At 40.4% G+C, this 14863-nt stretch overlaps 1 protein-coding gene across 1 annotated transcript in view; it reads left to right on the forward strand.

The window, feature by feature from the left end:
- The window catches only part of VWA8 (von Willebrand factor A domain containing 8), a 428432-nt gene that overhangs the window by 179656 nt on the left and 233913 nt on the right, over positions 1-14863 (forward strand). The window contains exon 22 of the mRNA XM_033948297.1: positions 11061-11136. Within this exon, the coding sequence (XP_033804188.1) occupies positions 11061-11136 (76 nt within the window). The remainder of the gene's footprint in view (positions 1-11060; positions 11137-14863) is intronic.

The following is a 14863-nucleotide window of genomic DNA, read 5'->3' on the forward strand; positions in this document are numbered from 1 at the left end:
GAGGGCTGGAACACTGCCCATACGCCGAGAGGTTGGATAGGCTGGGGCTCTTCTCTCTGGAAAAAAGGAGGCTCAGGGGAGATATGATAGAGACCTTCAAGATCATGAGGGGCATAAAGAGGGTGGATAGGGACAGATTCTTCAGGCTGAAGGGGTCAACAGGCACGAGGGGGCATTCGGAGAAACTGAAGGGAGATAGGTTCAGAACAAATGCAAGGAAGTTTTTCTTCACCCAAAGGGTCGTGGACACTTGGAATGCGCTACCGGAGGAAGTGATCAGGCAGAGTACGGTACAGGGATTCAAACAGGGATTGGACGGATTCCTGAGGGATTGGGGGATCGTGGGATACTGAGAGAGGTGCTGGGATGTAACAGGTATAGAAAGCAAACCAAGTAATAAGTATAGAAATCCAACCAGGTCGTGCATGTGCAAGACCAGAGGGTTAAGACTTCGATGGGAAGATAAGACTAAATGGGAAACCAAGGTGGCAAGGGGGCCCCTTCTGGTGACTCAGACAGGCCGTGACCTGTTCGGGCCGCCGCGGGAGCGGACTGCTATGCGGGATGGACCTATGGTCTGACCCAGCGGAGGCACTGCTTATGTTCTCTCTTTCCCTCTCTCTCTCTCTCTCTCTCTCTCCCTCTCCCTCCCATCCACGGCTCCCTCCCAGTACCCTTCCAAAGAGAGACCCTGAGCCCGACATCCACCCCACCCCCCCTTGGACCTCTGATGGAAAATTAGCAGGAGAAATGCTCATTTCCTCCTGCCAGCAAGCCAACCTCGTCAAAAGGGCAGGCCTTCCCCTTACCATTACACCCGTAGATTAAGTTTTGTTTTAAGTGTTGTTTATTGCCTATTTGGCTGTTTATTATTTATGTATGTTTATTATTTTATGTATGTATCTTGTAACTCACATAGAATTGAAGGATATAGTGAGTAAGAAATGTTTTAAATAAAATAAAACTAAGCAGTTTACAATCAACATACAAAACTATAAAAACAGTACATCTTATATCTATCAAAAGCTATTGCTGCCCACATTGCAGACTAAAACCTACTTATTTACATAATGTTATCACTATAAAACATTAGACCCTATAATCTTCAAAGGATATTGCAACTTCATTAAAATTAACTGTTGTAAAAAGACATTCACATATACATATCAAGAAATAATTGTGTTTTTAAAAGCTTTTTGAAAATCTCTCTTGACTTATGCAATTGCAACTGCCCTAGCAATTTAGCTTACTTTGGAAATAAAATAAATAAATACAACTTTTGGTTAATGAAATGCCACTGGCCTGATTTTTATTTATTTATTTATTCAATTTTCTATACCATTCTCCCAGGGGAGCTCGGAATGCTTTACATGAATTTATTCAGGTAGTGAAGCATTTTCCCTGTCTATCCCAGTGGGCTCATAATCTATCTAATGTACCTGGGGCAATGGAGGGATTAAGTGGCTTGCCCAGGGTCACAAGGAGCAGCGTGGGTTTGAACCCACAAACTCAGGGTGCTGAGGCTGTAGCTTTAACCACTGCGCCACACTCTTGTCAGTTCTGTAGTTAAGGAATTTCCTTTCTAATAGAAATTAGTTGATTTATCTTGCAAGCAATTATTTTTGCATTATAGCATTCTTATTTGTTCAAGCATCCAATACTTTTAATTAGAAATACAAATTTAGGCCCACACGAAAAATACATCTGTTTACCTATCCGACAATAAAAGCCTGCCACTACAAAAGATTCTTGGACAGAACTCTTGCCTTCCGGGCAGGCAAATGGAACGATTGGCTTAGTAACGTCATCACGCTCTCCTCATCCTACTTCAATTTTAGAAAACTGGTAAAAATGAGTTTGTTCAATCGATTTGTAAACTAAGAATCTAAACAGCTCTGCTTATTCAACCAGTAACCCTAAGAACTATATAGCTTTCCAATTCTTTCATTATGTAAGATTGTATTGTTGACTTTGTAACCTCTTCGCTGATTGTCCAGCGCTTCTTGCTGTAAACTGCCTCGAACTTCCATGGCTTTGGCGGTATATAAGAATAAAATTATATTATTATTATTTTTAAATTGTTGTTGCAGAAGTAAAATTATATTTCATTTTTCTAGTAATGATCCTCGGAAAATTTATAACTGTTGTCTTCAAATAAATAAAAATACCACTTTCATATCTATAGTTGTCACATTTCAGTTGACCATATCTTTTTTGCATCATTTCTATAAAATAGGTTTAGAATCTAGGTTTAGAATCTAGGTTTAGAAAATAGGTTTAGAATCTTTCAGTGTTTCTTTAAACACTGGAACTGAGCAACAGCTGAATTCCTGAGCTTTTGAAGTCCATTTCAGTGGAATAAATAATAACCCATGAAAAAGCAACTTCAACTAGACACAATGACTAAATGTGACAGCACTTAAAATGTGTGGATCCTCTGGGTCAAAGAGAACCAGTAAAAATAAAGTCTTATCTAAAATCTGAAGCACATGCATTGTTGAGCCATCTTCAGATTTTTATAAGAATAATACATAAGTCAAAACTGGATGCCTAAGCTTCTAAAGAAAACAATATGGGCTCCTTTTATGAAGGTACGCTAGCGGTTTTATCGCATGAACCGGATTAGTGCATGCTATAGTGCGCGCTAGCTGAAAATCTACCGCTTGCTCAAAAGGAGGCGGTAGCGGCTAGCGCACATGGCAATTTAGCACGTGCTATTCTGCGCGTTAAGGCCCTAGTGCACCTTCGTAAAAAGAGCCCTATATGATTGTCACTAGAGGGGATGCTCTGTTTGGGGAACAAAGTGAAATATTTTTTTGCCTCTGAGTTCTGACTTATTCAAAGAAAAAAGGATGTATCTGGTAAGTTAGATGCAAAGCATTGATAAAGAGGCAAAAACTCAAAGCAATTTTTTTAGGTACATCAGCAGCAGAGAATCTGTTGGATTATCAAGGAGCTAAAGGGGCGCTCAGGGAGGATAAGGCCATAGCGGAAAGACTGAATGAATTATTTGCTTCGGTCTTTACAGAAGAAGATATAAGAGATCTACCTGAACCGGAAATGATTTTCAAGGTGATGATATGGAAGAACTGACAGAAATCTTGGTGAATCTGGAAGATGTTCTAAGCCAAATCGACAAGTTAAAAAGTGATAAACCGCCAGGACCGGATGGTATACATTGCAGGGTACTAAAAGAACTCAAACATGAAATTGCTGACCTGTTAGTGATCTGTAACCTGTCGCTAAAATCGTCTGTAGTACCTTTTTAGGGCTCCAGGAGAGATCTGGGAAATTGCAGATCGGTAAACCTCACTTCAGTGCCGGGCAAAATGGTAGAAATGATTATAAAAAATAAAATTGTGGAACACGTAGGCAAACATGATTTAATGAGACAGAGTCAGCATGGGTTCAGCCGTGGGAGATCTTGCCTCACCAATTTGCCTGACTTATTTGAAGGTATGAATAAACATGTGGATAAAGGGGGAGATGGTTGATATAGTGTGTCTAGATATTCAGAAAGCTTTTGATAAAGTTGCTCACGAGAGGCTCCTGAGAAAATTAAAGAATTATGGGATAGGTGGCAAAGTTCAGTTGTGGATTAGGAATTGGTTATCGGATAGAAAACAGACGGTAGGGTTAAATGGTCACTTTTCTCAATGGAGGAGAGTAAACAGTGGAGTGCCGAAGGGGTCTGTACTAGGACCGGTGCTATTTAACTTATTTATAAATGATCTGGAAATTGGAATGATGAGTGAGATAATTAAATTTGCAGATGACACTAAACTGTTTAAAGTTGTTAAAACGCATGCGGATTGTGAAGAATTGCAGGCAGACCTTAGGAAATTGGAAGACTGGGCATCCAAATGGCAGATGAAATTTAATGTGGAGAAATGCAAAGTGATGCACATTGGGAAGAATAATCTGAATCACAGTTACAGGATGTTAGGGCCCACCTTGGGGATTAGAGCCCAAGAAAAGGATCTGGGTATCATCGTAGACAATACGATGAAATCTTCTGCCCAATGTGTAGTTGCGGCCAAAAAAGCAAACAGGATACTAGGAATTATAAAAAAAAGGATGGTTAACAAGACTAAGAATGTTATAATGCCCATGTATCGCTCTATGGTACGACCTCATCTGGTCATATGGAGTATTGCGTTCAATTCTGGTCTTATCTCAAGAAAGATATAGTGGCACTAGAAAATGTTCAAAGAAGAGCGACCAAGATGATAAAGGGGATGGAACTCTTCTCGTATAAGGAAAGACTAAAATGGTTAGGGCTCTTCAGCTGGAAAAGAGATGGCTGAGAGGAGATATGATTGAAGTTTACAAAATCCTGAGTGGAGTAGAACGGGTACAAGTGGATCAATTGATAATTGCACCTCCAGTAGTTTGATCTCTTTCAACTGTAGTAGCTGCTTGTTGTTACCCACAAACATTACCTCTGTTTTATCTAGGTTTAATAATGCAAAGGAAAAATACAACCCCACATATAAACTATGGGAACAAAAAAAGTGGGGAAAGGATACAAATCAGACCGCTGCAAGGACAATCAGTTTATTGAAGGATCAACAAATTTCAAATTAAAACTAAGTTCTCATATATAACATTATGGGCTCCTTTTACGAAGCTGCGTCAGCAGCTTTATCGCACACACCTTTTTAGCGTGCGCTAACCCCTGTGCTAGCTGAAAAACTACCGCCTGCTCAAGAGGAGGCGGTAGCGGCTAGCGTGGCCAGCAAATTAACACACGCTATTATGTGCGTTAAACTGCTAACGCAGCTTCGTAAAAGGAGCCCTATATGTAGAATGGCATAGACAAGTCCTTTGTAATAAAATATATACTGGACCCCAGTCCTTCGTGGTGCATGCAGTCTAAAAGCTTGCTAAAGCTTGAAGTGATACCATACTTTTCACTGTCCATGCCGGGGCTCCGTGGATGATGTCACCCACATGTGAGAATATCTGCCTGCTGTCCCAGGATAAAGGTAAGTAACTGTGCTATATCTGAGCACCACTGATATTCAGTGCCAATGCACAGATAACAATCCAGGCCAATTTGACCAAATATATAGCCGCCCTTACCTATGCATATAATTATCAGGGTAATGGTACCAAATATAGGCAGTACATGAATAATTCCAGCAGTTTCCAGTGACCTGCATATTCTGCACTGGTAACCAAATGTGGCTCAGCAGTGCACTGAATATCCATGTCTAAATCAGCCTGGGGCAGCCTACTTTTATTTAAAAAAAAACAAACCTCAACAAAAAACACCTACTACTGCAGGCTCAATATTGATTGGCATATTTTTAAAAATTCATTCTTCCCAAAGTATTTCTACACTATGATTTTAACATAAGCATAAATTTGTATTTTTCCAAGTAAATGGAGCCAAGTATGCAGTCTGAATTGAATGTCATGCATAAATAGAGATGGTCTTTAGTCTCTTTGGAACTGAAGCTTATAACACAATGTTCTGTAATTCCACCCATCTGTACATTACTTTGTATGCCAAAAAGCAAATCAATAGCATCTTGTACTTATGATATTCTTGTATTACAGTTCTTTACTGTATTTTTGATGAAGAAATTATACAATATTTTCTAAGAACAGACATACTTTTCATTGCTTAAGTAGCAGTAACAGCTTTTTAATTGATTTCTGAATTCAAAGCTGCTAATTCCTTTTTTCCTCCCCTTCTTGTAACTTTTTTTAATTCCTGAGATATAGCACCATTTATATGTTTGAAGTGCTTCTAGTTCAGCTTATCACAGTGGTTCATATGATGTATGAAAATAACATGAGTTTGTCTGTTGACTATGTTGCAAGCTCAACCAAATAGAGATTAAGGTGCGCATTTAACACGCACTAAATCGGTTAGCGTACCTTAATAAAAGGACCCCTAAGAATCTTAATTAAAAATTTGGCCCGCGACTTGGCCTAAGTTTTAGATTTTGGCCCCTTATGTGATTGAGTTTGACACCCCTGTTTGCCTTGGGGTGGGGGACCCTGCCTGCCTGCCTGTCACTAGGCCACTAGGCTTGCCGGCCATTAGTCTTGCCTGCCCTGTGCCCTGTTTGGCCTGCCACGAGACCACCGGGGGGGGGGGGGGCAGGGTACAGAGCCTGGAAGGGAGGGGGGACAGGGCGCAGAGCCTGGCAAGGAGTGTGGGGTTGGGTGCAGAACCTGGCAGGAAGAATTTGGTTCAGAATGGGGTTTTTTCTTGTTTTCCTCCTCTAAATCTAGGGTACGTCTTATGGAACAAAAAATACGCTATGTTGTATTCAGTTCATACTGTAATAGAATATTAGCAAAGAGTATAAAGCAAAAATTATGAAAGATTTGATCTTGTGTCCAAATATGCTTTTCCTGCCATAATTGTTAACTTATTTCTGTGTCAGGTATAAATTGACATAGGGTTCTTGAAGTAACATTTTGTATTTCTCACTGTATTTGTTCATTTGTCACATGGTTTTTTTGTTTGCTGATCCAATTCTTTATTTTTTTCTTTTTTAAAGTGCAGTTTTTATGCAAGTTTAAAGATAGAAGCCAATTCTGGCTTTTTACCTTTGTACATCATCACTTTATAAGCATCTAGCTCTATTGGTACTGTTAAACATGTCTGGAGGACTATAACAATAGTTAGAAACATTGAAACATGATGAGGGGGTGCTGAAAAGTTCTCAGCCCAACAAACTTCCTAAATTCTGATTGTTTTTGTCATTGTAACTGAAGAGTTATTTTATTTTGCAAAGTGCCAATATGCAGAATCGTAATGCTATGTTTTGACATTATTTCAGATCATTGATTGAATCATGTCAACAAAAAGTGTGGAATTTTCAAGTGTGGAACTCTGAGCCGTCATGAAGTTCCTATTCCTGCAGAAGGAAACTCCAAAGGAAATCCATGAATGTATGATATAAACATTGAGTGTCAAATGCCCATCATACTCCGCATTGAAGAAGTGGTGTGCAAACTTTCAGCATGGAGATTTTGAGACCAAAGATGCAGCAAGGTCTGGGTGGCCTCAAACGATGTTGACTTCTGAAATTGTTCACCATCCATGACCTGATTTTTGACAGATCAGCAGATATTGTCTACAACAATTGCTGAGACACTACATGTATACAGGGAACGTGTTGGGTGTATGATCCATGAGCAGCTGGGTTTGCCAAGCCAAGCGGGTTTGTCTGCCAAGCGGGTACCCAAATGTTTGAATGCTGGCAAACAATTGAGTGGACCACTTCCAAGTTGATTTTGCAGCATTTTCAGTGAGCTAGTACCAACTTTTTGGAATGATTAATTACTGTTGATGAAACATGGGGCTCCTTTTACTAAGCTGCGATAGCATTTTTAGTGCACGCTAAACCCGCACTACGCAGCTAGACCTAATACCAGCTCAATGCTGGCGTTAGCATCTAGCGCATGCGGCAATTCAGCGCACACTAAAACTGCTATCGCAGCTTAGTAAAAGGAGCCTACGGTTAAACCACTGTGATCCTAAGACAAAACAACAGTCCATGTAATGGCGGCACTCAGGTTCTCCAGGGCCAAGGAAGGGTTACAGAAACTTCAGATATGATATGCCAAGTGTGTTGAACTTAAGGGTGAATATGTGGAATAACTTGTAAGTTTCCTGGGTCCATGTCATTCTCTTCTTGGTTGGGCTAAGAACTTTTCAGCACTGCCTCATAAAGGCCAAATGGCCCATTTAGTCTGCCCATCCACAAGATCCCCTGTCTCCTCCTCTCCCTAAGAAATCCCACGTGCCTGTCCCATGCTTTCTTGAATTCAGACACAGTCTGTCTCTACCTCCTCTACCGGGAGGCTATTCCATGCATCTAACGTCCTTTTTGTAAAATGTATTTCCTTAAATTACTCCTGAGCCTTTAACCTCGTAACTTCATCACATGCCCTCTCACTCTGGAGTTTCCTTTCAATTGAAAGAGACTCACCTCATTCATATTTATGCCACATAGGTATTTAAATATCTCTATCTTATCTACCCTCTCCTGCCCTTTCTTCCAAAGTATACATATTGAAATCTTTAAGTCTCTCTCTGTATGTTTTCTCTGGAAGGCCACCAACTATTTTAATCGCCTTCCTCTGGACCAGCTCCATCCTCTTTATATCTTTTTGAAGGTGCAGTCTCTAGAACTGTACACAATATTCTCAATGAGGTCTCACCAGAGTCTTATACAGGGGCATCAATACCTCCTTTTTTTCCACTGACCATTCCTCTCCCTATGCACCCAAGCATCCTTTACCATACCTTACTATATTGATTCTTGTATCCCACAAGTCAGCTAGGAATAATTGTGGCTTACATAATATTAGACTATTGGATTATTGTAATATCATATACTTGGGCATTGCAAAAAGTAATCTAAGGAGATTATAAACAATTCAAAATACTGTGATTAAAATACTGAGCTTTAAGAAGAAATTCAACACGGTTACTCCTTTATATCTAAAATTCCATTGGTTGCCAATTCATTCTAGGATACAATTCAAAACACTAACTCTAGTTCATCAGGTCCTGTATCATCAGCAACCTGAATATTTACATTCTTTAATAATACCTTACTCTCCTAGCAGAATGTTGAGATCAATGCAGGATTTCAAACTGATGCTCTCTTCAGCAAAGAGGGTCAAATGGGAATCTACAAGAAATAAAGCCTTTTATTTCATTGGTCCCCAATTATGGAATCATCTACCACAGGATATTAGATTAGAAGTAACCACAAAGGCATTCAAGACTAGGCTTAAGACCTACTTTAAGGAGTCATTGAAACTGACATATCCTTATCAGATATTTTCCATATTTATTGATTGAACTCGATTCAGCGGCATGACTTTTGGGGAATGTGATAGATAGCGGGCATTTGGGTCCGTATAGAAACCTTTTTTTTCTTTAACCTCTTATAGCATTATGTATGTATCCTATCTCTTTCCTATCTTTAATAGAGTTCCTTTCATAAAATATTTGCATTGTAAACCGCTTAGATCTGTCGTCATATGCTGAAGCGGTATGACAAGTTCTAATAAAACAAACATATTAGAAATGATAGAGGCATAGACTTCATACAAATGACTGTATAAGACTAGGTTAATGCAGTGAAGTGAATAGATGTGTTTTCAGCACCTTCCTGAATTGGAAGTAAGTAGGCGTTTGACACAAGTTGCTGGGGAGGCTGTTCCAGATTTTGGGGCCTTGAAACTCGAAGGTTGTCTTGAAAAGAGCTTTCCTCCAGACCTGGCATGGGGAAGGAAATGTTAGCTTCCAGTGTTGGATTGGCCTCAAGTCGTTGAAGGATTGCTTGACCTGGATGGCAGAAGTGAGTCCAGCTTTCTCCATACATGGCCTTATGGGCCATGCATGTAATTTTGAACTAGACCCTGCTCCTGACTGGTAGCTAGTGTAGTTCTTGAAACAGTAGACTTGCCCTCTCAAACTTGGTCTTGTGCAGGATCAGCCTTGCTGCTGTATTTTGGAGTAATTGTAGTCTCTTAAGGTCTTTCTCAGCGATGCAACAGTAGAGGGAGTTACAGTAGTCTAAGTAAGGGAGGAGGGCCACCTGAGCCACTGTCCCGAAGTTGATTGTGCTTAGGGCTGATCTAATTATCCTCAGCTGCCATAATTGGAAGAAGACCTTCTTGACCTTCTAACTTTCATAGTCACTTTTTCAACCTGTTTGTCTAACTTAAGTCATTTATGTACAATTTTGTAAGACACAATTGTCCTTGAGCTTTGGATGGATGTGCCCATACATACTTTTGCTTTGAAGATTACCTCTGAAAATCTAGCACTCAGGCCCTGATTCTATAGATGGCATCTAAATCCTAGGGCACCATTCAGTGTGGTTGTCGGTCACCTAAAGAATTACACCTAGCGATATCTAAGCATTCTTCAACCCAGTCCAAGTCAACTTGTGCACACATAGGTTGTATGGCCCGGATTCTGTAAATGGCACTGTTATTGATGGCCACCCAGAAAAGTGGTGCTGTTTGCATCTCAGTCACGCAACATCCTTTTTCAGAACCTTGGCAACATCGAAAGAAAGCACCGGACATGTAGGCAAGGGTTTTACAGGCCTACATTTCTGGTTCCTATTTTTTGATGAGAATTGTGTCCATAGAGGCGCTTACCAGTGCCTACGTCCACTTCCAGTGTAAACCATGCCTACTTTTGACATAGGTGCCAGTAGGCACCTCTATAGATGGGAGATGGACACCATTCTTTGTTGTTGCCTCCAGGTGCCTATTTTATTTTCTAATGTGTTTTTAATTGGTTTTAAACAATGCCATCAATTACCGCACCATTTATCACCAATTAAAACAATTAGCTGTCAGTAGGGTGCTTATTTGAGTCTTAGAGTGCCGTTATGAGAATCAGGGCCTATGTGTATAAGTTTACTCGCCTACTGAGTGGGCAGTTTTATAAAAGCCATTTCTGCTGTTAATGTGCTGCTTTACTCCTAAAAATGTTTTTAAAAAGCGACTTTACCAGATAAATGCCACTCTTACATATATATAGAGAGCCAGGGAGAGGGTACACCGTCAATAGTGCGCAGGACAATTGCGCCCTGACAAGTACGTGCATGAATGGAGCAGGATTTTCAGGGTTCAATTATAAGTGTATTGGGAGGGTTAGCGGCAAAGAGGCAATCTTCAACATGGGCATCCCCCTGCATGAGAGCGTGATTGTAGTGGGGGGTTCCCCCCCCCCCTCAGAGCAGAAGAGCGGAAACAGGAAGGCACCGAGAGGAAAGCGCAAGTTTTAAGTGTATTGGGAGGTCTCCCCCCCCCCCCACACCCCTCAATGGGAGCGCTAGTGTGTTGGGGGGGTTCCCCCAAAACCCCCCTCGGAGCACAAATGGGAAAGCATAGGGGGCAGTAGGAAGGTGGTGCGCAAATGTCGGGGTGGAATTGTTTGCACACCAATGTCCTGCACACATTTGACGGGTCACCAGGGAGAGTATACCACCATTATTTTTTTTTCTTGCATATGCTTGCAGAATACTTATTTTTAGTAAACATGCTTTCTTGTTCTGCAGGGATACCACTGTGCAGAGCCTTACCTTGCAGCCTTCGGTTAAGGATGGCATTATTATGTATGATGACTCCCCATTGGTTAGTATTTATACTATGCTACTTTTACTTGAAAGAATAAACGTTGTTTAAAAATGTTAATTTCTTTAAGGAACATTCATTATTGTTTAAATAATGGTGCTTTGTGTGAACCCAATAAAAAAGTAATTCAGTGATGGATCTACTTTCTTTGCAGGCTTGTCTGGATAATGTTTGTGATTGGTCTTTGAGGCATTAAATGACTTTGAACATTGAAAAAACAGTAGTGGTTGGATCTCTGGTAGGAGGGAATGTCCAAGTACTTCAGTGAAGTTGTTTGGGAGGAATTTACCGGTGGTAAAATCATTTAAATATTTGGGGGGTATTTTGGACTGCTTAAATTTTTTTAAAAAGGTAGATTGAATGGTTCAGAGGGATTTATAACATTGTAAATATTGTGATTGGTGCACAACCTGATGGATATTGAGGCATTTCTCATTTTGTTTTGTACTTTCTTCATGACACAGTTAAATTATGCAAATTCATTGTCTTTGGGATCCTGTAATTTCTTTTACATAATTTGCAAACATTACAGAATACTGCAATTCAGTTGTTGGAATGTGCTCAATCAGTAGAGCATGTGTGTGTGTGTCCCCAACACACACACTTATATTGTCAGTATCATTGGCTACTTGTGTTTTATTGGGTTAGGTTTAAAGTTTTGGTATTGGTGTACAAGGCTTTTATGGTAAGATACCTCCCACATTCGCAGTATTAGTAAAGTAAATGCTAGGAATCTATGAGCAGGCGATGGCTTATTGGTGGTCTATTTGTCTTCTACTTGTCAGAGGGCTTTATTAAATTAGTATTTCAGCATTTAGGAAATTTGAAAAGGTTTACATTTTGTTGGATTATTCTAAAAGAACCTGCTTGTTTGAAATAATAAATATTTGAAAATACATAATGTTATACTAAATTAGAGTGCTTGGCAATTAACATATGATACTGTACACTAGGATGGTTACCGTATACACTTGAATATAGACCGAGATTTAAAAAAAATTAGGATCTCTATTTATATTTGAGCCATCACCCAACCAATGGTGCGGCTGTCCTCCTCTTCCTCCTCCATTCAACTCCCGATGACCACCGGAGCTTTGATCTTCTAATAGCGTCTTCCTCTTCAGCTTTTAACCATACTGACTTTTGCCCATAAGTCTGACTTCTATAGTAAGTAAATTAATGGAAATGATTTTAAAACAGAGAATAGTGAAGTTTCTGTAATCCAGTGGATTACAGGACCCAAGAAAACATGAGGCATTGTCAAACAAATCTGATAAATTTCTTTGACTAAGTGACCAGAGAATTGGATAGAAAGATAGTACTAGATGTGGTGTATTTAAATTTTATCAAAGCCTTTGACACTGTTCCAAACAGGCATATAATAAATAAACTGTGTACCCTCGTTATAGGCCCCAAAGTGACGGACTAGGTCAGGAACTGATTGAGTGGAAGGAGACAGAAGGTAGTGGTCAATAGAGATCTCTCTGAGGAAAGAGATGTTATCAGTAGTGTTCCTCCAGGTTCAGATTTTGGGTCTGGTCTTTTTAATGTTTTTGTAAGTGATATTGCTTGAAGGGCTGTCTGGTAAAGTTTTCCTTTTTGCAGATGATACCTAAATCTGCAATAGAATAGACACCCTTGATGGTGTGGATAACATGAGAAAGAACCTAGTGAAATTTGAGGAATTGTCTGAAATTTGGCAGGTAAGAAATGTAAGATCATATATCTGGACTGCAAAAAACCTGAGAGAGGGAAAGGTACAGTTTAGGGGGTAAAGGACTTTTGTACACTAAAGAGGAGTGGGACATGTGTGTGATAGTATGTGATGATCTTAAGGTAGCCGAACAGGTTGAAAAGGCAATGGTGGAAGCCAGAAGAATGTTTGGGTGCATAGGGAGAGGAATGGCCAGTAGGAAAAATGAGGTATTGATGCCCCTGAATAAGAGTCTAGTGAGACCTCATTTAAAATATTGTATACAGATCTGGAGACTGCACTTTCAAAAAGATATAAACAGGATGGCGCTGGTCCAGAGGAAGGCTACTAAAATAGTTTGTGGTCTTCCACATAAAATGTACAGAGACAGACTTAAAGATTTAAATTTGCATACTTTGGAGGAAAGGCAGGAGAGGGTAGATATGATAGATACTTTTAAAAACCTACATGGCATAAATGCGCATGAGGCGTGTCTCTTTCTTTTGAGAGGATACTCTGCAATGAGGGGGCATAGGATAAAGGTGAAAGGGACTGATTTAGAAGAAACCTCAGCAATTACTTTTTCAAGGAAAGGGTGGTTAATGTATGGCAAGGCCTCCCGGTGGAGGTGGTGGAGACAAATAATGCATCTGAATGTGTCTGAATTCAAGACGGCCTGGGACAGGCACGTGGGATCTCTCAGAGAGAGAAAGAGATGATGGTTACTGTATATAGGCAAACCAGATGGGCCATTTGGCCTTTATCTGCCGTCATGTTCCTATGTTTCTGTCTCAATTCAAGACAGCTTGGAGCAAGTACGTTGGATCTCTAAGGGAAAAGAGGGAGGAGAGTATGGCATAGTGGTTAAAGCTACAGCCTCAGCATCCTGAGGTTGTGGGTTCAAACCCCTCACTGCTCCTTGTGACCCTGGGCAAGTCACTTAATCCTCCATTGCCCCAGGTACATTAGATAGACTAGGATCCCCCAGGACAGATAAAGAAAATGCTTAAGTTCCTGATTTGTAACACTCCAGGGATTCAAGACAAAGGTAGACAAATTCCTGCTGAACCAGAACGTACACAGGTAAGGCTAGTCTCAGTTATGGCACTGGTCTTTGACCTAAGGACCGCTGCGGAAGCGGACTACTGGTCACGATGGACCACTGGTCTGACCCAGCAGTGGCAATTCTTATGTTATTATGTAAACCGTTGTAAGCTCCTTTGGGAGGATGAGGTAAAAAATAGGATAAATAAAATAGTGTAAGGCATGGTTGATCAGACTAGATAGGCCACGTGGTCTTTATCTGCCATCGTGTTTCTCTTTTTATTATATCCCATATTTGTTGGAACCACTTCCTCATGGTTGGGGGTTACTCTTGTCAGTGTTTTCCAATAGTACATTTTGCTGCTGACAGTAAGGGGCAAATTCTATAAGAAGCGCCCAAACGTTAGGTGTCGATTTAGGCACCGTTCAGTGCGATTCAAGTACTGCTGGGTGCTGTTTAGTGAATCGCGCTGAGCGGCGCCTATTTGAGCACCTATTTTGGAGGCGCCCAATAAATAGGCTAGCTCTAGGCACAACTAAAAGTTAGGCGGCCATGCGAGCACTTAAGCACGCTTAAGGGCAGTGATTCTCTAACAAGGTGCCGAACACGCCCACACCTAACATGCATGGCGCCTATTTTTTTGAAGGGCGCCTTGTTACAGAATCACTCTTTCTTGATAGGCGCCTAAGTTTCAATTATTGCTGATTAAAAAGCTTAATTGGGCTTGTTCAATTTAGATAGGTGCATATCTAGTTGGGGGCCTCCAAAATAGGCGCCTAACATTAGGCGCTGGTTACAGAATTTGGGCCTAAATGCTTAGACCAGTTTTGTTGCTCAAGAAGAACCCACAGAATTCCTTCTAATAGGAAAAAAAAACAACCCTGTATTTTTCTCCAAAAACTTTAATTCTTGGTCAAATAAATGGTCAAAAAGTACCCATCTGATCACATTTTCTCCAATAAAATGGAAAAGTGTAAACAGACCATTTG

The sequence above is a fragment of the Geotrypetes seraphini genome, chromosome 6 (assembly GCF_902459505.1).
Source record: "Geotrypetes seraphini chromosome 6, aGeoSer1.1, whole genome shotgun sequence".
NCBI lineage: Eukaryota > Metazoa > Chordata > Amphibia > Gymnophiona > Dermophiidae > Geotrypetes > Geotrypetes seraphini.